Below are 24,178 nucleotides of genomic sequence, written 5' to 3'. Positions count from 1 at the left end.
TCCTTCCAATGTGACTACAGGCATGGCATGCAAGAGCTTCTGGAAATCTTACAGTCTTTTGCATTATCCCTACACAGCTCAGCAACTTTACAGGCACCTTCTTTGGAAACAAAGTTAATAAGATTCGTTGCAACACAATTTTTTAAAATTAAGTTTGAACTTGGTTTGCAACCACGGTAGCACAGTTGTTAGTACTGTTGCTGCACAGTGCCAAGACCCGGGTTCGATTCCCAGCTTGGGTCACTGCCTGTGCGGAGTCTGCACGTTCTCCCCGTGTCTGCGTATGTTTCCTCCGGGTGCTCTGGTTCCTCCACAAGTCCTGAAAGATGTGCTTGTTAGGTGAAGTGAACATTCTGAATTCTCCCTCAGTGTACCCAGGCGCCAGAGTGTGGCGACTAGGGAATTTTCACAGTGACTTCATTGCAAGCCTACCTGTGACACTGATAAAGATTATCATTAATTCAGCAGTCTTAATGAGCAATAATTTTGCATTAGTCCAAAAAGAGAACAGCTTTTGAAAAGAAAATCTGATGGCAATTCAACCAGCAGCAATTGGATTTGCATTGGTTTATCAAGAGAATTTAATGGTGGAGCAGATTGAAGTGGCCTACTCCTGCCCCTAATTTATATGTTTGCATCGCTAACTTCCTCAGTGCTCCAATTCATTTCAAACTCTGTTCCTCTCACTTGATCCACTTGCACATCACCCACACCCCTTCACCCTATCACACAAAGCACGCTGATGTAATCTGTGAGGGTATCCCAACTTGCAATGTCGCTTTTGTTTTGGTGTGAGAATCATTGAAGTTACAGTGCAGAAGAAAGCCATTCGGCCCATCGAGTCTGCACCGGCCCTTGGAAAGAGCACCCTAAGTAAACCCACACTACCCTATCCATACATCTACACCCTACCCCCGTAACCCCACCTAACCTTTTTTGGACACTATGGGCAATTTAGTATAGCCAATCGACCTAACCTACACATCTTTGGACCATGGGAGGAAACCGGAGCACCCGGAGGAAACTCACGCAGTCACGGGAAGAATGTGCAGACTCCGCACAGACAGTGACCCAAGCCGGGAATCGAACCTGGGACCCTGGAGTTGTGAAGGAATTGTGCTAACCACTGTGTTACCGTACTGACCTTAAGGAGGCAAGTGAAACAATAGTGAGAATAAACAGCCCAGTCATCAGGTAACAACAAAGACTGTTCATTAATGAAAAGAAAAGACAAACATACATGAACAGGACTACTTTTTTCACAGACAATTACGGCAGATGAATTTCTAAACACACACAAACAGTTTTTGTATTATTTACCCCTTATTCCAAAATCTATCTATGCTACCCAAACTCTGTAAGACATCCCCTGTTCCCCAAACATCATCCAAATTAAATAACCAGCTTAAAGTTATCACACAAAACAGGGCGATACTCAGGTCTGGGAAATTTCTTTTACAGGTCCAGCAAAGATATGTAAAACTGCTGTTACAAAGGTATTCTGTACGTCCTTGGCTGAGACGTAATGGGCTGGATTGTCCGCCGGCGGGTTGCTCCATTTTTCCGGCAGTCCGGGGGTTACCCGACAGCATGGGGCTGCCCCACAATGGGAAACCCCATTGACCAGCTGGGGAAACGGAGCATCCCACCGGCGGGGTGAACCTGAAATGTAGCGCAGCGTGGCGGAGAATCCAGCTCAAGATCATAGAATTTACAGTGCAGAAGGAGGCCATTCAGCCCATCGAGTCTGCACTGGTCCTTGGAAAGAGCACCCTACTTAAGCCCATACCTCAACCCTTTCCTCATAACCCAGTAACCCCACCTACCATTTATTTTGACAGTGAGGGTAATTTAATATGGCCAATCCACCTAACCTGCACATGTTTGTATTGTGGGAGGGAACCGGAGCACCCAGAGGAAACCCACGCAGACACGGGGGAGAAAGTGCAGACTCCGCACAGATAGTGACCCAAGCCGGGAATTGGAACCTGGGATCCTGGAGCTGTGAAGCGACAGAGCTAACCGCTGTGCTGTGACGCCCGGTACGCCCATCTTTAAGTTGAGGGTGTAGTGACTTCTCCCACTTGCTTAACAAGTTAATCCATTTGTTTATTTGCTTAAAGTACTCATTGAAATCTGCTCCCTCCCTCTCTCATCAAATTAAACCTTACTCGGGGTAATAAGCAGACAATGTTCCCTGATGCTTGCTTTATGAAACTGCTAGGTGTTAACTGCCTCCCCTTACTTCTGGTCATCTGGTCAATTATACCTTTGCCCCTCTTTGATTATGCCCGCTGTGTATTTGGCTGCATACCACTCTCAACTTCCTTGACTACACATTAACATAGGTATACCTCATTATCTTCCCAAACGTCTATAAACTGTTTCCCCTCATTAGACATTCACATTTGATTCACATTTAAACTGCCTTTTAAACTCATTACTGGGGAAAGAAGCACATCACTGGGGCCTTCATAATATTGTCCACTGCTGTCTGGAGGCAGATTTCTACCTTTTGCTCGGCATCTCGCATCCTAGTACGTTTTGTTAAACTTTTCTTAACTGCTGTTGCTAGACAAATTCATGACAACCCCAATATTGCTCTCTGTGCCAGGTTCTACATGGTCACATTCTTACTCCTGGGTGTCTCTTCCTACCACTTCTCCTGCAAGACTTTCCTTACAACTTACTTTTAGACAGTCCTCCTAATATTATCAATTGTACTTCTTTATGTTTACATGATGCATCAAGAGGTTTTGATAAGTTACACAACAATTGATTAGGACGAGTTGTACTATATTACAAAGCCAGAAATGAGCTGGAATCAATTTCAGCCTGAATCATTGTTTATACTAGAACTGTTTTAAACTAACATGCCACTTGTTTATCACTTTCTGGTTGAACCCAAGGCTGTGTTTACTTTTCCTTGAAACTTTACCAAAAAGCAGATGATGAATAAAAAGCAGTATAATGTTAGTAGAAAATCTGAATGCATTATTTGTCCGCGTATAGAAATCTGTGTATAGTAATGCAATCATTGCATTTTAAAGTTGTTTCAGGTCCCGAGCTGGTTAGAGACCAATCATGAAGAGTATAAATTGCACAGCTCCAGATTATCTGTCTCCTTCAGTACTAGTCACGATTAGTCACCACTGTAGCATCTCGAGAGTTACTTGCTTTGCCATGTACTGTTCTATTAAAGCTTGAGTCCTGTATCACCTTGCAGCCCACTATATATACTAATTCTGACCCTGCGCTACTTCAGGAGTGCAACAGTGGGAAGTACCACCTCGTAGAGCAGTAAACACAGAGAAAGTTTCAGAATTTCTCTGTCATGCTTTCACATGATTCCCCAAACTAGTTGGAGCCAGCGATGATTGCATCTTGAAATTTGGATCGTCAACGCAGTGTAGCAAAATGAGGTACAACACATCGAAAGATATCTCAGCTGTCTCTATGCCCCATAACTGTGTTCTCTGCTGCAGATGTCACTGTTTGTGCCGTGACCAACTGCAATGTAAACAGTTGTTCTGCAACATCGTCCACGAGTAACTGTTGGGAAATTGTGATAAAATGAAAAATAAGATGTCCAATAATTGGGAATGCGTTCTGGTGATAGTATATTTAAAGACAAACAAACTATTTAAAAATGGACATTGTAGAGAATATAGGTTGGCTAAGTTGATGGAACTGATTAGCCTAGCAACACTATAAACAAATGTTTACCTAAAGCAAATTGAAAACAATGGGAACTAGAGTGTCAACGGTTAATGTAAAGATGATAAAAGTTCAAAAGAGAAGATGGGGGTGAATTTCACACTTACATTCGAAAGGCTGATTTCACCTGATAAATGTAATTATCTGAGTGTGTTCGTTCAGACAAGGAAGAACAAAAGTGGAAAACAGTATCAAAAAGGAAGTTTACGCTGCGTAAGGGAGATGATTTGAGATCACAGGCCACAGCAGCAAGAGGTGTCCAATCCAACAAGCAGTGCCTGGAGAAAGCTTGTTTGAGAAGCATGTTGTCTCTATCCTAAGTCAGAAGCAACCCCAACCATATAGTAGAACTAAAAGTGACTTCTTAGATTGTTAGTTCAGATAAGGGCAGATAAAAGATATAAAAAACATCGAAAATGAATAAGAGGTAAGTTCACCTCTGCAAGGGAACGGTTTTCAGACTGCAGCCTGATGCAGCAAACTATCCATTCCCAACAAGCTGTGCCTGAAGAAAGCCTGTTGGAGAAGTCAATTGTCTCTATCCTAAGTAGGAAGAAGCCCCAAAAGATATAGGTGCTTGGTGTGGTAATTATTGCTGGGCGTTGATTCTGGTTTAAAAAACAATGGGATTTGTTTGGAGAGATTTTGTTCAGAGGTTGGGAAAATAGAGGGATTTGAACTGGGTAAATTTAAAGATACTGGGCGCGATTTAACGCACAGAGTCCTGTTTTGGGCATGTAAAATTGGGTATTTCTTGGCTCTGCAGTGTCACGAATGACCCCACTATCTAACAGGACTCTGTCACTTTGTTTGGCTTTAGTCAGGAATGCTGCACCAAGGCCGCACTTACCTAGTTTCCTGCACTGACGAACACAGCCCATCAGTGCAGGAACTTGACTCGTGAATCTGGGCCATTTGTAAATGCCACTCCAATCCTTTGACACCCCTCTGCTTCTCCACTATGGCCTCCGGAACCACCTCCCCCCAACCGGCCTGAGCCCCTCCCCCTCAACATATTAAGGGCAGGGCAACCAAGGTGCCTGGGTATTAGCAGGAGTGCCTGGTACCATCCTGCCCAATGCCAAATGACCCAAGGGTCTCTAATGGCGACCCCTCCAGGTGCTGTTATGCCTGGTCCACCTTTGTGTTACCAGTGCTAAATAGCACCATGGCAAGTTCTCCAGGCAACGTGACTATTTCCCGGGCCTTGGGAGAATCATACGTAGACATATTTAAATGAGCCTAATGGCTCGCTGAAATATGTTAATCTGGACCTCATGCTGGGTGAGATCCAGATCGCAACATCTCACGAGATCTAAAGCGTGGCATTCCTAGTGTCGCAAATCTCGCGAGAGGCCTCTCATGAGATTTAGTCACCTCAAAGGCGTCATCGAAGCGGGCGTGCTGAGGCCATTAGATCGCGCCCACTGTGTTTAGCCATTAATGTAAGTAACTATTTCTAGTTGACTTTCTTGTGGTGTGCTTACTCTTTAATAAACGTTTTGCTTAAAATCATTATAAAAACGTCTGCAAAATCCTTCACTGGACTTCACATCTTTCCTCACATTATACAAAATTGTAAAATACAGTTGAGAGCAGGCTTTCCAAATTTCCCTTCTGGGATTTGGAATACCTTAGCTTTTAACATCAGTTGTTCTCCTAACAAGAACACTACATATCCAGGCTTTGTGACTCCCCATGCCACGCAGTATATAACCATCATGTCTCTGGAGAGATGGCAGCATAGCAGTGATGTCACTAGCCTTGTAATCTAAAGCCCCAGGTTAATCCTTAGGGGCTGGTTCAAGTCCCACTACAACTGGTGGAACTTAAATTAATAAAGTCTGAAATTGAAAGCTAGTCTCATTAATGGTGGCCATGAAACTGACACTGATTGTCACAAAACTCAACCTGTTTCTGCCCTGGTCTAATCTACATGTGATCCCAGACTCCAGAACATGATTAACCTTTATACTCTCAAATGGCCAAGCAAGCCACTCGGGTCAGGGGCAATTCAAGATGGGCAACAAATGCTGGCTTTGCCAGCAATGCCTACATCACATGAAAGAATAGATTTGCAAAGTAACTTTGCGAAGTGGGACTGCTGCCATTAAGGTTCCATTTGAAAAGAAGTTCTTGGTTATCAGTGCCCAGAAATTCATTATTTGCTTCCTCCTCAACCATTGCATCACTCGTAACATCTCCATCTTTGCTAGCACAATAAAATGAAAAATGAAAATCGCTTATTGTCACAAGTAGGCTTCAAATGAAGTTACTGTGAAAAGCCCCTAGTCGCCACATTCTGGCCCCTGTTCGGGAAGGCTGGTACGGGAATTGAACCGTGCTGCTGGCCTGCCTTGGTCTGCTTTCAAAGCCAGCGATTTAGCCGTGTGCTAAACCAGCCCCGATATTGACAGTTGGTACTCAGGTGTGTGCTGTTCTTTGAATGTGGCCGATTGCCATAAGATTACAGGAATGGGAGTAGACCATTTAGCATCATGTGCTTGTTCAATCAATCAATTGGATCATGGTTATCCTGTGTTATAATTACAACTGCTTGCATTGATTCCATAACCCTGCCTAACACAAATAAATCTCAATTTTGCAATATTCAACTGACCTAGCCTGAACTGTCTGAGGGAAAGAATTACAGATTTCTACTACCCTTAGTATGGAGAAATGATTTCTGACATCACATCTGAACCCAACTCAAATTTTATTGTGAAATCTTTATTCTGGACTATTCCACCAATGGAAATAATTTATCACTCGCTCTCAATAAATCATTTTAAATGTCTCAATTAGCCTTCTCATTAATCTTCTATACTCAAGAAAATATACATTTGCCCAGTAGTGGTTGCCAAGAAACAAGAAATTCCAAGTGTTGGGAGGGCCAGCACCATAACATAATCTCCATTAATTGTATTACAGCCCCTCGAGACAAAGACCAACATTCCATTAGCCTTTTAAATTACATTTTTGAAACTGCCCACTAACCTTTAGCAATTGCTTTACCTGGATCACTAATCAATCTGTTCATCCAGAGTTTACTCTCTCCGCCTCTCTATCTCACGTTTCTCCTTTAAACCTACCTCTTTGACAGAGCTTTTGGCCATCTGGCTTACTATCTCCTCATGTGGCTCAGCCTTATTCTCGGAGGAAGTATCTTGGGATGCCTCCTGTCAAATGCGCTATAGAAATATAAGCTGCTTTCGTTAACCCATTTCAATTGAATTACCTAACAAATGGCAACAAATTTAACAAATGTTAAAATAACCCATTGATTTGAAAATTTAGGCCAACAGTTCAAATGGATTAGTTAAGATTTTATTCACAAAATATAACATTTTTGTTGTCTGCAGAACCAAAATTCTACTTCATTATATTTAACTGCAGGGTTTTACTGAAACACATTAATATTTTAGGGACTGGATTGGCACTTGGCCCTCATGTATTTACAAAGTACCTTTGACATAGATTTTTATGAAGCAATTTTTCTAATTCGAAATTATGTTGTGCCAAAGAAGGTTGGTTAAAGAAGTGGATTTTAATGGAACAGAGAGGGGTGGGGCAGCAGGGAGATTTAAGGAGAACATTCCAGAACGCAATGTCTAGATGACTGAAGTAAATGTTTTTATATAACTAGCCTGTTAGGGCAAATCAAAAGTGTTTGTGTTTTATTTTTTCTTTGAAACAATAGTCAATAAATGCTGGCTATTTCACATATTGGTGTTCTTGGTTTACAACCCAGCTTATCCCCACCCTGTGGGAATCATCCAAACATCTTATCAACAATCAATCAAGTGTGTGAACTCAGCAAGTATCTCTATGTAATTAATTAATTAAAGTGAACACTGGACTGCTGAGGGATACACAATATTCCCTCAGCAAAAAAAATTGTTAACCTTTGTGTACCCGATAAGCTCTTGCGATATTAATTTGTTAAATATAGATACCTCATGTCTATATAAACACTGATTGCATTTCAAACTAATGAATCGCATTTACAATGTATTGATCGAGATGTTTGAGGAAAGCAATAAAGCAATATCTGTAAAGGCAAGCCTTTTTTATCCTTTGCCCAACACCAACATTGGCATGGATAGGCAGGTGACCTGAACCCAGATTTTGGTCAATGCTATAATTAGCTAACTGGAATGTTTCACCGCCTTGGTGATGAAATATTTTGGTTACTTGACTATGCTGGTGAGATTGTAGATTTAATATGTACTGTACTGAGGTTTACAGAAGTTAACAAGGATGCTGGTTGAAAAGCAACATTACTCGAAGGCCTTCAGAGTATATCAACTGTCAGGGATGTCAAACTTACTAATAATAATTATTATAATAGCTTATTGTCGCAAGTAGGCTTCAATGAAGTTATTGTGAAAAGTCCCAAGTCGCCACATTCCGGCACCTGTTCGGGGAGGCCGGTGCGGGAATTGAACCCGCGCTGCTGCTTTGTTCTGCATCACAAGCCAACTGTTTATGCCATGTGGCACTTTGCAATCACCAGCTATGCCACTAAAAAAGTTACTTTGTAAATTATATCAAAACAATGGGCACGACTTACTGGCCGCCTTGCTCCTAGCCCGGATCCGTGCGTGGCTGGATCGCGGGACAGGCCAAAATCAGCGTCCGCACTGCGCGCCGATCGGTTTGCGATCTAATCAGCCTGCTCCCATTGGTGGGTTCCGGATCCCACCTGGATGTGGTGAGACACCAATTGTCACTAATTAAGGGCAATCTCCATCTCATTAACAAAATGGAAGCCCTATATAATGGCCTCCTGGGATCTAACCGTTCTCCAGCGAGACGTCACACGAGTGCCGTTTGGCACTCTTATTTAGAAACAAAAACCTAGCACAAAGGCTGCTGAGGGAATCGGAGGAGGCGAGTAGCCATTTTAATTTTTAGGCATGCAGCCCAGGGGCACTGGAGCTGCTGTCACAGTGCTGGGAGGGGGGAGACGAGGGGCTCAGCGTCTCGGGTCCGACAGGCCACCCCCCAAAATTGTGTATATCCATAACAGGGGCAACTGTCTGCCCCACCAAACATTTCCAGGACTGGGCGTTTATATGGTGAGGTCACTTTAGCTCCCTCGGTCTGTGAGCAGCCTCTGGCTGCACAGTTGAAGACTAATGCTCATGCTGTGAGCATTTCATTGCTCTCAAGTGTATTCTTGTGGGTACATGTGCAATGTACGTGTTTTATTGCCTAGGATTCCAATCAAACCCCGGGTCCTGGATACTTTGCCTGAACCAAGGGGGCATCAGCACCACAGAAGCAGCAGCCAACAACCAAACACTCCAGAGCTGGGCTTTAGCAGAAGGGATATCCCCGCTACCAGAGGGTGAGTATCAAGGGGTACCCGATCTCTTCCCCTAATGTGCCTGGCAGGGGTCTGGGGTCTTGGTGCTCCTGATGTGGCCGGGGATCATTGCACAGGGTAGGGTCCCCCAGCAGAATTGGGTCAATAGATTGCACTCAGAGAATGCGGGAAACGCAAGACTGAGGGAGGCTTGGGAGATTTGAGGGTCCCGTTGAGAAGCTGTAATTGATTGTTGGTCTCTCTTCCTCTCAGACTCCTTACAGATATAACAATATGCAGGGTGTTGTCGATCACGCAGCTGCAGCAGCAGCAGCAGCCCTCGCAGTGCTGGTGGCAGCCCAGTTGGCCAGACGCCAGAGAATACGGCAGCAGTGTCGACACAGGCTCGAGGAGGCTCCCCGTGTGCAGGGGACCGCTGCATACCCTGAAGACCCGGCCACCCATCAGACCGGGGAGAGACCCAGAAGGGGAGGCCCAAGGTGCACAGGCATCATTCATCTTTCAATGAGATGACGGAAAACACAGGAAGCTCCGTCTGAACAAGGAGACAGTGCGGCACCTGTGCCTTATCCAGTGGGCTTTGCACCCATGGAGGATACCCTCTCCCAATGGCGGTGAAGGTCACCACAGCCCTGAACCTTTATGCTACAGGTTCCTTCCAGGGCTCAAGCTGGAGCAGCCGACAATATAAACTTTGAGCTTGACCAAGCCCATCAAGATGCCTGGCTGCAGGATTATCCGCCATCACCAGGATACCCCAGGTCCAGGGGGAATTGATGGCACACGTCGCCTTCTGCACACCAGGGAGCCCCTTCCATTAACATCAAGGGGTTCCACTCCCTGAAGTTTCAACTAGTGTGTGACCATCACCTTCGGATCATGCATGTGTGTGCACGTTTCCCAGGGAGTGTGCACGACAGCTACATCCTGGGAAGCCCAGTGTCTTTGAGGACTATCCCTTATCACGGGTTGGTTGTTGGGAGATAAGGCATACCCGCTGAGGACCTGGCTGATGGTGCCAGTATGGAGGCCAAGTATAACAAGGCCCATTGAGCAGTACATCGGACCGCTGAAAATGTGGTTCCTATGCCTGAACCGCTCTGGTAATGCACTGCAATACACCCACAGGGTCTCCTGCTTTGTGGTGGTCTGCTGTGCTGTCCACAACCTGGCACAGCAGTGGGGCGATGTGCTAGAAGAGGAGGATGGTATATGACTTCATCAGGGAGAATAAAGACGGGCTAGACCAGGAGGGGCTAGAGGATGAGCCCAGGATCCACAGGAGCAGCAGACAAAGGAGGGCAGGTGGCACCGGTGTCACAGAGGGAATGTCCAGAGGGCCAGAGAGGTGCTCATCTTCACCCACTTCTCATACAATGGGGGTTCGTCCATCATAGCACACCCTCTTCCACCCCCCCCCAATCCCCCACTACATCATCTCAGTTCTCCCATCCTCCACCCCCCTACCCCCTTTCCCCCATTGATGACCCCCATTTCCCCACTCCTCCTGTCTTTCTGCTGACATCACACTCATACCCATCACCTTCACATGGTATGCACGGAGACTCCTGATCTAGGAGTACTGTGCCTGCGGAGCAGGGGCAAACAGCGAATGTGGGAGCAGGCTGGCCGTTGTAAGGAATAATGTGACAGAGGCTTTGCATGTATCGGGGTAACAGGTTTGAAAACCCTAATTGTCCTTAGCTACCGATGGGGCCCCGGCCGCTTTACTGGTGACACTGTGTTCTATGTTCTACTTGCGACAATAAGCGATTATTATTATTGACTTTGAGACGTGCTGGTGTCGGGGGGGGGGGGGGGGGGGGGGGGGGAGGAGAGAGAAAGAGGTTCAGAGGAACTGGAGACCACCATCATCTCCCTGGTGGAAGGCACCGGGTTGGCCTCCAGCGCTCTCTCCTCTCAGACGGTGTCTGTAAGGCCTTGGGTGACTCCATGGGACAGAATGGCAGCTGGAGTAAATTCCAAAGGGCCCTGCATCATTTGTCCCTGGCAGCTCCCCATTGTCTGCATCATGGTGCTGACAACCTCAGTAATGCTCCTCCGTGACTGGGCCACGCCAATGTCACCTGCATCTGTGACATGTCCCCCAGCAACTGGGGTATGCTGTCATGGTTGCAGTACAACGCGGCGTTGTACTGCAGGCTTTCCACTGTGGTCACCACCATAGCAGTATTGGCCTCAGTGCCACTCATTGCCAGCATCATCTCTTGCTCACATAGTCTTTGGAACCCCCCAATCGGCTAAGCACAAGCCGGAAGTGTCACTGGCATCCCCTCCTGAACCTTATGGCTGTGTCCTTGCATCTGGCTGCATCAGCTCTGGGACAACTTTCCCAGAGATTCGGCATCTGGCTGGGCCTCAGCTGGGTCCTGGGATCCAGGCGACCTCCAACTGCTGACTTCCTCGAATGTTCCTGCCTCCATCTGATGTACATCAGCATCTGTGTGGGTATCCATCCCATGCATGGATGGGTTGTGCTGGTGGATGCCAGGGCTGTAGCCACCTAAGATGGACACTGGGCTAACAAAATGGAGAACTGCTAAGACTGCAGGGAGAAAGCAGTTTTAGCCAAGACAAGCAGTCTGCAAAGACTGATTAGCATTCTGCACGTAGCAAAACTAGTTTATGGCCAGGTGGAAGATCTCAACCAAAGGTGTTAATAGCAAAACACTTTGCATAGTAATGAGGCAATCCAGATCTGGGCACACACAATAGCAACATTTGGTTTTGAATGGATACTTTGAGTGGACGCCCAGACGAAACGGCACCAGAAGTATCCATCACAAAAGACCCTAGAGACCGCCCCACCCATCAAGAAGGGACCCTCAGATTGGGGGATTAGTGAGACATCGATTGGGAATTGATCCAATCAATGCATGGAAGGTAAAGCCCGCCCCGAAAAGGCACGGACATTGGGGGCCACTATAAAGATAGACCCCGCACATGGTCCTGTCTGTTCGTGCTCCGGCTTGATCTGTTTTGTGCTCCGGCTTGGACTGCTGTTTTGACTTCGACCCAGATCTGCTGTTGTATCCTGACTCCGACTCCAGCCTCCAGATCCTGTCTTCTATCACCAGCCGTTGAGCACCAGCCATCGTTCAGTAAGTCCCAAAACGACGCTCGCTACGTGAACTTATACAGTACTCGACTAATAACGAACAGAAGGTGCAGCCCAGAAAGGAACAAAGGCCTTGTCCCCTGACCTTGCTGGTTCCCACTTAGATAAGTATTTAGTCGTTTAATAGTAGAAATAGGTATTAGTCTTTAGCGTGTGCATGCGTATTTATTATATTTGTATAATAAATATTGATCGTTGGAACTTACTAATCGGTGTATAGTTTTATTACTTTGAACCTGACCTTGAGATACTTGTGAGGTGTTTATATACGACACCTGGCGACTCCGAGCTGAAATTACACATACAGAGCCTAGCAGTGTTAAGCACACAGCCTTTAAACGGAGGCGTGTTAATACACTCCAATAAACGCGTATTACACTCAAGTAAAACGTGCAACAGGGCACAGGCATGGTATTATGCTTGAGGGTGTGAGGTGCCATCTGCTGACTCATTTGGGGCTAGGATGGTGGCAGGCGGGACTGGTGCCAGAGGGCCGGTTTCAACCTGGTAGAAGTCACTGGTCTCCTTCCTGCACTGGATGGAGGTCATCATGGACATGCTGCCGGAAATGACAGCCACTGCCACTGCTTCCCAGGTGGCATTGGAGGCCCTCCAGTGGGTGGTCCTTTAACCCCCTCGGGGGAGCAGAGAGTCCCGTCATGTCCCCACGGTGTCCAGCAGCCTGGCTAGGACAGCATCCCCGAAGCATGGATCAGGTCTACGTAGTGGCGTGGCTGTGTGCTGTTAGAAGGGAGTGTTTGTGAACAGCTCTACCTTGTTCGTGGGGAGCAGCCAGGCTTGGCCATCGGGAAACACCCGGGAAATCACGCCCGATACAGCACTTAGAACTTCTCCCATTAGATTGCGCCCAATGTATAGTTGACAGGGTTGAATGTGGCCCAAGTCCTTTAGCAATTAAAATAAACAATCTGGATATCACTGAAAGAACATTTGGTTGGGTGGATATGCTCCTTATGGCCCACAATAAATGCACCATTTCAAGGTAAATGGGTAATAAAACTCAAAGTTCTGATGGGAATAACATGCTCAAGGTACATGTTTCGCTGCTTTCAGTGGACCATCACAAGTCCAAATGTAGAATCAAAAACTACATGTCAGTCTTGACACTTTCTGCAATTTGCAAACAAAGTATGTTCTGAGTTTGCAATCCAGAGCTGAACTTTGATACCCATTTTTTTCTCAAATTCTGATCTAATGCAGGTTATTTACTGGTTAGTTCTGAAGCAGTTGCAAGCACTGTCCAAAGTACAAGCTAATCAACCGTACCCGTGTGTAGCTGATTTCTGGTTACCAAGGAGCAGAGTTTACAGCTTAAAACATGGAAATGTGGAATTCACATGGGTCTCCTTTAGAGGAAAACCATAGCATACTACAAACTACTACTTTTATTTGATTCAGTGTTAATTTTTCCCTTTGTTTTCTCCCTTCGCAGTCTCCATTCGCAGCTGATGTAGCTATAAAACTGGTGTTCTGTGAATTGAAAATTGAACATCTTAGAGTGAAATAATATGATCGGACAAATAATGCAAGAGATTATTCTACTTGGTGCTTCCACAGTACTTGGCTTGCCCAAAATGAATGCCCTTAAACCCTTTGAAAAGATCAACTCAACACTTCTGACTTCACAAATTACTCCAACCTCCCTTATTTCTCCAAGATCCTGGAGTGATACTTTCACCTCCCAAGTCTGTGCCCATTTCATCTGTAACTCTCTTTACCTCAAGGCATATTTCAGCCCTCCAAAAGTGCCAAAAATGTCCTAGCTAAAAACACACACAAAATTCTCTGACTGTAACAAGGATTCATTATTCCTTCTCTATGTCTCTGCAGCTTGCAACTCTGTCAGCCATATGATCCACCACCAACACATGTCCGCCTTTATTCAGCTTCAATCTGTCCTTGATTTATTGCACTTATTTCAGCAATGGCTTCTCTTCCTGTTCCAACAACATCACTAGAATCCCTCAAGCATCTATCCTTCATCGTTTCTCTTCCTCATCTACATTCCTCCCCTTAGCAACACCATCTTTAGACATGTGCTCAGCATCCACATGTATGCCAATGACACCCAGTTCTACCTTGCTCACAAAATGCTTCATTATCCAGTCTTGGATAAGTCATACTTCCCTCCATCTAAACATATAGAAACCCGAATCCATTGATGCCAGCTCCTCAGCTGAAACTCGCTACCCTTCCCACCAAAGCCATCTTCTCCCTGACAGAACACATGCTAAACCAGGCTGTTCACAATCTCCATGTTCCAAAGCTGAATTTCCAACCTCATATTCCTCCATCAAATGACCACCTATTTTCATCTCTTAACATCACCTGCCTGTTCGCCATATGAAATTAAAACCCTTATTTCATACCTGATGCAATTATTCTGAAGCTCTACAACTTACTGTTCTGTCCCCCATGACATGTATATTCCAGTTTACTAAAATAACAGTGATTGTGCACTATCCTGCTTTATGTCACCTTGTCCTATCTCTTTACCTCCCTTTCCTTTTCAATTCCTACCCGCTTTGCGAAGCTTTGGGTCACTTATCCTAATCTTTTCTTTGGTCCACTTCCCTTATGTTGCCACACCTTTGGGCATTTTTAATGCAAATTCTTGTTGACTTTAATCACTGAAATCTACTAAAGAGGGGTTTGGGAGACTATCAGCAATCCAAAACAAAGAAATGCACACAAAAACCTAATTAGTGATGTCCAGTTTCCAGCAAAAGTTCAAAGTTTCAGTGGAACAAACAATAAAAGTATGAAAACAAAATGAAAAATGAAAATCGCTTATTGTCACGAGTAGGCTTCAAATGAAATTACTGTGAAAAGCCTCTAATCGCCACATTCCGGCGCCTGTTCAAGGAGGCTGTTACGGGAAAGTATGAGCACAGGTTTGTGCTCAAACATATATATAAAGCATTTATTGTGGCACAAAGTGACACTGGCACCCAACACTATGGAGATCTGAGTTTTAGGGATATGTTCTGTTTGACCACACTTCAATTTTTTGAGTTTTTTTCCTTTTACTGATTGCTTGATATACATTGTTTTCTTACCAGAATAAGATGTCCTTCAGAAATACAATGTGTATTTTGGATTAGATTTAGTGCCTCAACCTGCCCAAGTGCTTACCTGCGTGATCCTTTTCGGTGCATTATGAAGCAGCTCCGTGTATAGCGAACATTTAGCTGTTTGCATTAAAAAACCCTCTCGAAATTTTCATGTGTTAAATTCAAATAAATTAGCAAACTAGAAACACAAATTGTGTCACTTTTTGGGGGCATCGTAGATTATAGGTCACAGTTGTGTAGGATCCATAGCCGAAATTTGAACGCCCCACAAGTATCTCATTGGTTACAACATGTCAATTACTGGCTAGCCAAGAATAGCATTATACAAAAAGTTCTGCTTGATCAAATGTGGGAAGTGAACTGCTGAGAAGTCATAGAGTCATACAGCACAGAAAAGGCCCTTCAGCCCATCATGTCTGCGCCAGTCAAAAACAGCCACCTAACCATTCTACTCCATTTTCCAGCACCTGGCCCATAGCCTTGTATGCCCTGTCGTCGCAAATGCACATCTAAATACTTTTTTAAATGTCACGAGGGTCTCTGCCTCCACCACTCTTTCAGGCAGAGAGTTCCAAACTCGCACCACCCTCTGGGTAAAACGTTTTTCCTCATATCCCCTCTAAACCTCTTACCCGTTATCTTAAATCTATTCCGCTTGGTCATTGCCCCTCCACCAAGGGGAAAAGCTTGTTCCTGAGAGCAGAAGAAAACATAAATCATGCTCTCCTTTCAAAATAAAACATTTTAATTAATTGTTAACCAGCTGACTGATGACGCTGTTAATGAACAGCAAGAGATTTCATAAGTGCAATGCAAGCTCATCCAAATCACAGTCTTGGAACATTTTTAGCTAGACAGGTTTAAAGCCACATAAAGCAAAATACTGTAGATTCTGGAAACTTGAAACAAGCAGAACATGGGGAGAGAAGTGACAAGTTAACATTACAGGCATAACCCTTCATCGGGTCTAAAGTTACAGTCACTTGAAAATATAACTTTCAGAATAAATTAACTGGTAAAGAATAAATTGCCATTGATGTTTTTTTTTGCAACTGTCCTTTGGATTGTTTCTGCACTAAATAAATTAATTCTTATAAACTACTTTTCAAAGTATATGAAGTACCATGAGGAAAACTGTTTGAGGTTTATCTGTGTGATTACTCATAGAAACAGGCATTTGCAGTTGGGGCCTGGAAGCAGCTTCGGGATAAATAGAGAGAGAAATCTGTCAGGAGCTGTCGACCAAGCAGCAAAGGGTTATTAGAAACCGAGAGTGTTGACTGAGCAAGGAAGCTACAAGGCCAATGACTGAGCTGCGTAATCCACAATTGTGAGTTGCTTAGCGGAGAGATGTCGAGCCAGATGCTGTGGGAAGAACCCCAAGAAAACACATACCTTGCAGAATAGAAGTACTTGGGAGAATCAAAGTGAATTTCTGAGAGCTTTGCCACACTTTGGTTTTGTACCAAGTAAGGCAACCCTCAGGATCCTGTAGTACAGTGGAACTCTTGGGTGGAAATAACACTAGAATGGAGGGTGTCATGTTGAAAATTTGAACTGGACACAATATTTTATAAACACATTCTTTAAGTTAGTACTTTTCTTTCTCTTTAATTCTTATACAGTGAAAGAATTTGTTTAAAACGTGAAACACTTGTGATGTAATTCTTTCAATTAATAACTGGTAGTTTAATTTTCACATTAATTATTACTGGACTCAGGGCAGCACGGTGGCACAGTGGTTAGCATTGTTGCCTACGGCGCTGAGGACCCGCGTTCGAATCCCAGCTCTGGGTCACTGTCCATGTGGAGTTTGCACATTCTCCCAGTGCCTGCGTGGGTTTCGCCCCCACAACCCAAAAGATGTGCAGGATAGGTGAATTGGCCACGCTAAATTGCCCCTTAATTGGAAAGAATAATTGGGTACTCTAAATTTTTTTTAAAAATTATTACTGGACTCCACCAAGGTCATAGCACAATTAAAACTTTACAATTGAGTCCAATGTCTTCAACTTGGAACGGAACCCAAAACGTATGGATCTCTACTCCTATACACCTTTCCAGTGAGCACTGTTGAAAAGTGAACATGTGGATTGAGGGTGTGGAAAGGATTAGACCAATGATGAACTATTGTGTTCAAATAGCTTGCTGCTCACTCACTCATGTGGAATATTAGCCACTTAAGCGAAGTACTAAAGGCTGTTGTCACACTTCAGAGGAAAACAGAAAAAATAATTGCACAGAAAGAGGCCATTCAGGTCATCGTGTCTGCACCTGCTGAAAAATTAATACCTAGCTATCCATTGTAATCCCACCTTCCAGGACCTTGCAGTTTGCAGCACTTCAGGTGCAGATCAAGATACGTTTTATGTTTTAAGATACATTTTAAATTATTTGAAGGATTCTGCCTTCACCACCAAACCCAGCAGTGAATTCCAGACACCTACCACCTTCCAGGTGAAGACGATTTTCCTAATCTCCCCTCTAACTGTTCAATCAAACACCTGAAATCTGTGCCCTTGGCAATTGACCACTCCAGTGGGGGAAACAGGGCATTCCTGCCTACTCTATCTATGCCCCTCATAATCCTGTACATCTAAATTAAGTCACCCCTCAGCCTCCAAAGAGATCAACACTCCTATTCAATCTTTCCTCATAGTTGCAAGTTTTAGAGCCCTGGCAACATTCTTGTAAATCTCCTTTCTGTAATGTGGTGACCAGAACTGTACACAAAAAAACTGCTGTGGCATAACCAGTCACCAGGCTTGTTCCCAGGATGGCAGGACTATCCTATGAAGAGCGATTGGGAAAATTGGGCCTGGATTCTCTCGAGTTTCAAATAATGAGGTGTTCCCATTGAATCCGACAAAATAATTAAGGGATAGACAAGGTAGATGCAGGCAAGATGTTTCCCTTAGTTGGGGAGTCGGAACCAGGAACACATTTTCAAAATAAGGGTGAAGCCACTTAGGACTGAGATTAGGAGAATTTGTTTTACTCAGAGGGTTGTGAATCTTTACAATTCTCTACCACATAAGGCTGAAAAAGCATGGTCATCGGGATGTTTAAAGCGGAGATTGACAGATTTCTAAATATCAATGGCATAAAGAGATGTGAGGATAGTGTGGGGGAAAAGGCATTGAAGTGAATGATCAGCAATGATCGTATGATGAATGGCCTATTCCTGCTCCTATGTTCCTATCTCTGGAATTCCCACAGAAGAGGAAAAGGAACAAATAATAAAGTATTATAGAATCATTTGTGGAGGACCTTGGACATTCCCGATATTTCATATCACCAGTTCTGAAAATGGTTGGGCCTAAGCCACTACCTTGAGAAACTCCTCAAGGGGCAGCAGGGTAGCATGGTGGTTAGCATAAATGCTTCACAGCTCCAGGGTCCCAGGTTCGATTCCCGGCTGGGTCACTGTCTGTGTGGAGTCTGCACGTCCTCCCCCTGTGTGCGTGGGTTTCCTCCGGGTGCTCCGGTTTCCTCCCACAGTCCAAAGATGTGCGGGTTAGGTGGATTGGCCATGCTAAATTGTCCGTAGTGTCCTAATAAAAATGTAAGGTTAAGGGGGGGGGAGTTGTTGGGTTACGGGTGTAGGGTGGATATGTAGGTTTGAGTAGGGTGATCATGGCTCGGCACAACATTGAGGGCCGAAGGGCCTGTTCTGTGCTGTACTGTTCTATGTTCTATGTTCCTGCAGCAATATACCAGAACCGAGATGATTGACCTCCAACAGCCACAACCATCTGCCTTTGTGCCAGGTACGACAAACAGTGGAGAGTTCTGCCCAAGATTCCCATTGACTTCAGTTTATCCAGGGCTCCTTGATGTCACATTCAATCAAATGCTGCCTTGATGTCAAGGGCAGTAACTCTCACCTCACCGCTGGAGTTCAGCTCTTTTATCCATATCTGGACCAAGGCTAGGTCAGGGCGGAGTGACCCCAGCAGAACCCAAACTGAGCGTCAGGGAGCAGATTATTCCTAGAAATCCCACCTGATAGCACTGTCGATGACATCTTCCATCAGTTTGCTGATAATCAAGACTAAACTGATGGCACAGTTAGTGGCTGCATTGGATTCGTCCTGCTTTTTGTAGACAGGACATACCTGGGTAATTTTCCACATGTGTCCCAATATTTCTTTACGCAGCGCATTGTTAAATTTTGTTTTGTGACTCACCCATGAAGCATACTATAATGTTTTATTGTATTTTTAAAAATAAATTTAGAGTACCCAATTATTTTTTCCAATTAAGGGACAATTTAGCATGGCCAATCCACTTACCCTAAATATCTTTGGGTTAGAACATCGAACATGCAGTGCAGAAGGAGACCATTCGGCCCATTGAGTCTGCACCGACCCACTTAAGCCCTCACTTCCACCTTTTCCCCGTAACCCAATAACCCCTCCTAACCTTTTTGGACACTAAGGGCAATTTAGCATGGCCAATCCACCTAACCTGCATGTCTTTGGACTGTGCAGACACGGGGAGAACGTGCAGACTCCGTACAGTGTCCCAGCGGGGAATCGAACCTGGGAACCTGGGACCCTGGCGCTGTGAAGCCACAGTGCTAGCCACTTGTGCTACCGTGCTGCCACAATGGCTCAGGGTTGTGGGGGTGAAACCCACGCATTCACAGGGAGAATGAAAACGCCACACGGACTATGACCCAGGGCCAGGATTTGAACCCAGGCCCTCAGCGCCGTAGGCAGCAGTGCTAACCACTGTACCACCATGCCACCCAATGTTTTATTACATTAAAGACACTATATAAATAAAAGTCATCTTCAAACTCATTTAACACTTATTTGTCATATCTGTTCCAAATACAGACAATGATATCATTGGGATGTGCAGCTTTGGTTGTAGAGTTACAGGGATAGCAGGGAGTGGGCATGGGTAGAATGCTCATTTGAAGAGTTGGTGCAAACCCGATGGGCCGAATTGCCTCTTTCTGTACTGTAGAGATTCTATGTATTGTATGGTGTAATTACACCACTGAACTCTCGACTGGTTAGTTCATAGAATCCCTACAGTGCGGGAGGAGGCCATTCAGCTCATCAAGTTATACTGACTCTCCGAAAGAGCACTCCATCTAGGCCCAAGCCCTATCCCTGTAACCACGTGCATATCCACCTAACCTGCACATCTCTGGCCTGCGGGAGGAAACTGGAGCGCGAAGAAGAAACCTACACAGACGCCGGGAGAATGTGCAAACTCCAATCAGATAGATAGTCACTCAAGGCTGGAATCAAACCCGGGTCCCTACTGCTGTGAGGCGGCAGTGCTCACCACAGGTTTTAGTAGAAAATAAATTTCAATGTAATCAATTGCATACACACCAAAAGTAATCTATTAAAAAAATATTGATCGCCTTAAGCAGAGATTAACTATTTTAGCATTGATTATCCCATTCACATTGGTGATTTGCATTCAACCCTTATCAGGACTGGGTGCATTTGAAAATGGTGCGTAACTGAATCTAGTGCACCGGAGCAGTATATCCTATTTTATGCACAGTGGCATCCAGCTTTATGTACATGCAATGAGATATAGTTCATGTTTACAGTTGCAAGATAATGCAATATATGCACTGCAACAGCATAGCACAGTAAATGCAGTACTACTTGGGCGTATAAATTTGAACTAAGGTGACCTATACTGTCATTCTATTATCACCATTTTAAGTGCTGACGGTCACCTTTTATAGTTGGCAAAGTTCTCAGTATCAAAAGTACAGTCAGCAGTTAATCCATTTAACCACAAGTGTACAGAGCTGTACAAATTCTCCCCCTCAATTGTAACGTGGCTGCCCAGCATAAAAGCGAGTACCTGTACCTATGGATGCACACTGTCATTTGGGTCATGAACCATTCATGGCCTTCTCAACCATGTCTCTCGCCTCAGGTGCGGTGATCCTCAGGTTAAACCAACACCAGTCAGCTTTCCCCCTCAAAAAAGGGGAAAGTAGCCCCTGGTCACCTGGGACTATGGCGACTTTACCTGTGTAAGGTAACAGCAATGTTCTTCAACCCTATACTACACCCGTTTTTTAAAAAAAATTACAATTTGATTTTGTTCTGTAACAATGTTTTGAGAAGAAAAAAACCACCGAGGTGCATTTAAACCAGAGTGATGCAGGAGTTGCCCGCAATATAATTAATTTTATTTACATTCACATTTTGAATTCACAAGGCTGTTAAAGGAGCGGGAATATTAATACTGTACTTTCAGCTTCCGAGACACGACTATATATATTTATGCTGAAAAAGGTGCAGATTCTGGAGTTAGTGAAGCGTGTTTGTTATTAAGTTTCTGGGGTTTGGTTGCAGCATGGTGTGAGGGGCTCCTGTTTACTCGCCGTGGGGGGGTGAAGGGAGGAGGCTCCAGCTGCAGGAGAATCGCGCTCTTTATACAAAACCACCACCTCGAGTAAAAATCCTAAACCCCAAAAGGTTGGGAACTTTGCTCTCCGGCGTCTCCGGGTGCGTTCGGGGCAGGGGTGGGGATCAATTGGGAATTCTGGTGACTTTATTAGCCTGGAAGTTTCAACACGAAGAACATTTCAGGAACAAATGTTTTGGAAGTTGTGAACTTATGGGGGGGGGGGGGGGGGGATGACTTTTGTGCTGTTCCACAGCACTGGCCAGACGGCTTCTTACCTTGACATACAGAGAAATCTCGAACTGCTGGTGATCCTCGCTGTTTTCACTCGGGCTGCCGTTGAAGTGCCTCCTGTAGGTCTCGGCGCTCTGGCTGTCACTCTGCACCCCCGGGCTGTGGAACACCTCTTGGTAAACGCCGCTGTCCGGCTGCTCGCCCTGCTCCGAGCCGTTCTGCTGCAGCTGCTCGCTGAACTCCACACTCTCCGGGTTAGAAGCTGCCGACGAGCAGGAGGAGCGGGGGGAGGAAGAGGAGGGGGGCGAGCGGGGCACCTCGTCGTATACCGGCTCCCCTTCGCCCACCTGGAGGGAGGTGCCGTAAGTCACCTCCAGCTCCACGGCGGGGCTTTCGTAGACGTTTTCCCCCAGGCCGTTCTCCATGGGTGTGCACCGGCGGCTGGCCCCCGGGACCGGTCTCCTGTCACTGGTTAGCGGCTGGGCTGAGCTGAGGGCTCAGACTGGTTGTTTGCAGAGGTGGAGCGGACGAGGAGCGCACCGGTTGCTATTGGAGACGCGCCCTTTCCAAAAAGAAGGAAAGCCAGAAGTTAGCCGTCCGTGCAATGCTGCCAAATGAAATGGAACAAAAATAAATACCTTGTAACGGTGAAAGTTACAGCAATATTTGCAACACTGAAAAGATTATAATATTTATATGATCAAAATTTTTCTCTGAGTGAATCATTAACTACCTTGCTGATTTACAACTCACCAATGGGTAAGCTGTTAACTTCCCACAAGGACATTTATTTTCTCAGCATTATCTATAAATTATTGTTAACCTGTTCGTGCGCAAGGCGTTTTGAAGGGTTGTTGGATCAAGTCACTGAGGTGTTTGACAAAATTTTGGGCAGCTGCTTTGCTCAATCGCTTTTGAAGGTGGAACAAATGGACGAGGCGCCTCCAGAGGCGGAAGGAAAGAGCGAATGCCCCCCGCCAGAGAAGGAAAAAAATCAGAAGAGGTGGTTCCACCCCCCCCCCCCCCCCCCCAAATAAAAACAATGAGAGATATCAGGTTGAAGTGAGAACCGGCCTCGATATTGCAAGTTCAGAGAGGAAGTGGAAAGGGAAATCAAAGAGACAAAGAAAGTATGAAAAGACACTGACAGCTGACAGAAAAGAGTAGGGGAGTGGGAATTACAGAGAGCCAGCAGGGGCGCGATGGCCCGAACGATCTCCTCCTGTTCTGTAGCCTTTCTATGATTCCATAAAAGCGGGAGCAGGGGTGAATTTTAAGATGCAATTGACAGGAGAAATTTGAAGCTGGAAAGGGGACATGTACACCGGCGTGCAGTAATTCACATTGCTATAAATGCCTTTAATATAAAACATAACATTACCTTCAACATGCACCACGGTGCTTCACAGATGGACACAATGATGGTGGAGACCGAGTCAGAACGGCAGGGATTAAGGGGGACTACCAAAAACTAGGTTTTAATGGGTTCTTTGAAAAAGCTGGGCGAGGAACAGAGACAGCGAGCTTTCAGTAGTTCCGAAGATTAGGACTTAAGTTGATGGTAAAGTGAGCAAAGAGAGGGACTGTTGCCCAGAGCATGATTTCTGTAAGAGATAGGTTGTGTCTCACACTTCTGTGACTGCACCATCGTGATTAATGCTAAACTGGACGAAATTTCAAGTAAATATTTATTATACCCTATACCGATGACATGATAACACACATTCATTATTTTTAAACAATTTATTTTTGTTATGCATTTAATTTTGAAAAGGGGTAAGAGATGCACTGAATAACTGAATCTAAAATCAGCCAATTTATTAGGTAGCGAGTTTGCTTAAATACAAGCAGACAATTTTGGTTTTTAGTCATTTTGGTGAATGCCTCCTTATCTATTATAGTAACCTTATTAACACAATTAACAGAATCACAATATGATCTTACACGATCTTCTGCCTTGTATGCAGTGGTATGCAAAAAAGTAAATAATGCTTGACAAACTTTTCTCAACTTTCTATCTTCAGAGGAAGGACTATTTACTTTGAAGTGTTATAACAAAATCGTGATTAGACCCTGCTGCAGAGGCAGCAGGGGGGGTTGGCGTTGCCAAACTTGCTTCATTATTATTGGGAGGCGAATATGGACAAGGTGCGGTGATGGTGGACAAGGTGCAGCGATGGTGGAAAGGAGAACGGGTAGAGTGGGTAAGGATGGAGGAGGAATCTTGTAAGGGGTCTAGTTTCAGGGCTATGATGACAGCAGTAC

At 44.9% G+C, this 24,178-nt stretch overlaps 1 protein-coding gene across 1 annotated transcript in view; it reads right to left on the bottom strand.

The window, feature by feature from the left end:
* The window catches only part of LOC119967408 (chloride intracellular channel protein 5-like), a 179,131-nt gene extending 156,337 nt beyond the window's left edge, over positions 1-22,794 (bottom strand). The window contains exons 1-2 of the mRNA XM_038799924.1: positions 22,737-22,794; positions 21,958-22,520 (exon numbers count right to left, since the gene is read on the bottom strand). Coding sequence (XP_038655852.1) covers positions 21,958-22,338 — 381 coding nt within the window. The 5' untranslated portion in view covers positions 22,339-22,520; positions 22,737-22,794. The remainder of the gene's footprint in view (positions 1-21,957; positions 22,521-22,736) is intronic.
* Between the last annotated feature and the right edge of the window lie 1,384 nt (positions 22,795-24,178).

The sequence above is a fragment of the Scyliorhinus canicula genome, chromosome 6 (assembly GCF_902713615.1).
Source record: "Scyliorhinus canicula chromosome 6, sScyCan1.1, whole genome shotgun sequence".
Taxonomy (NCBI): Eukaryota; Metazoa; Chordata; class Chondrichthyes; order Carcharhiniformes; family Scyliorhinidae; genus Scyliorhinus; species Scyliorhinus canicula.
This window is presented reverse-complemented; position numbering and strand designations above follow the sequence as displayed.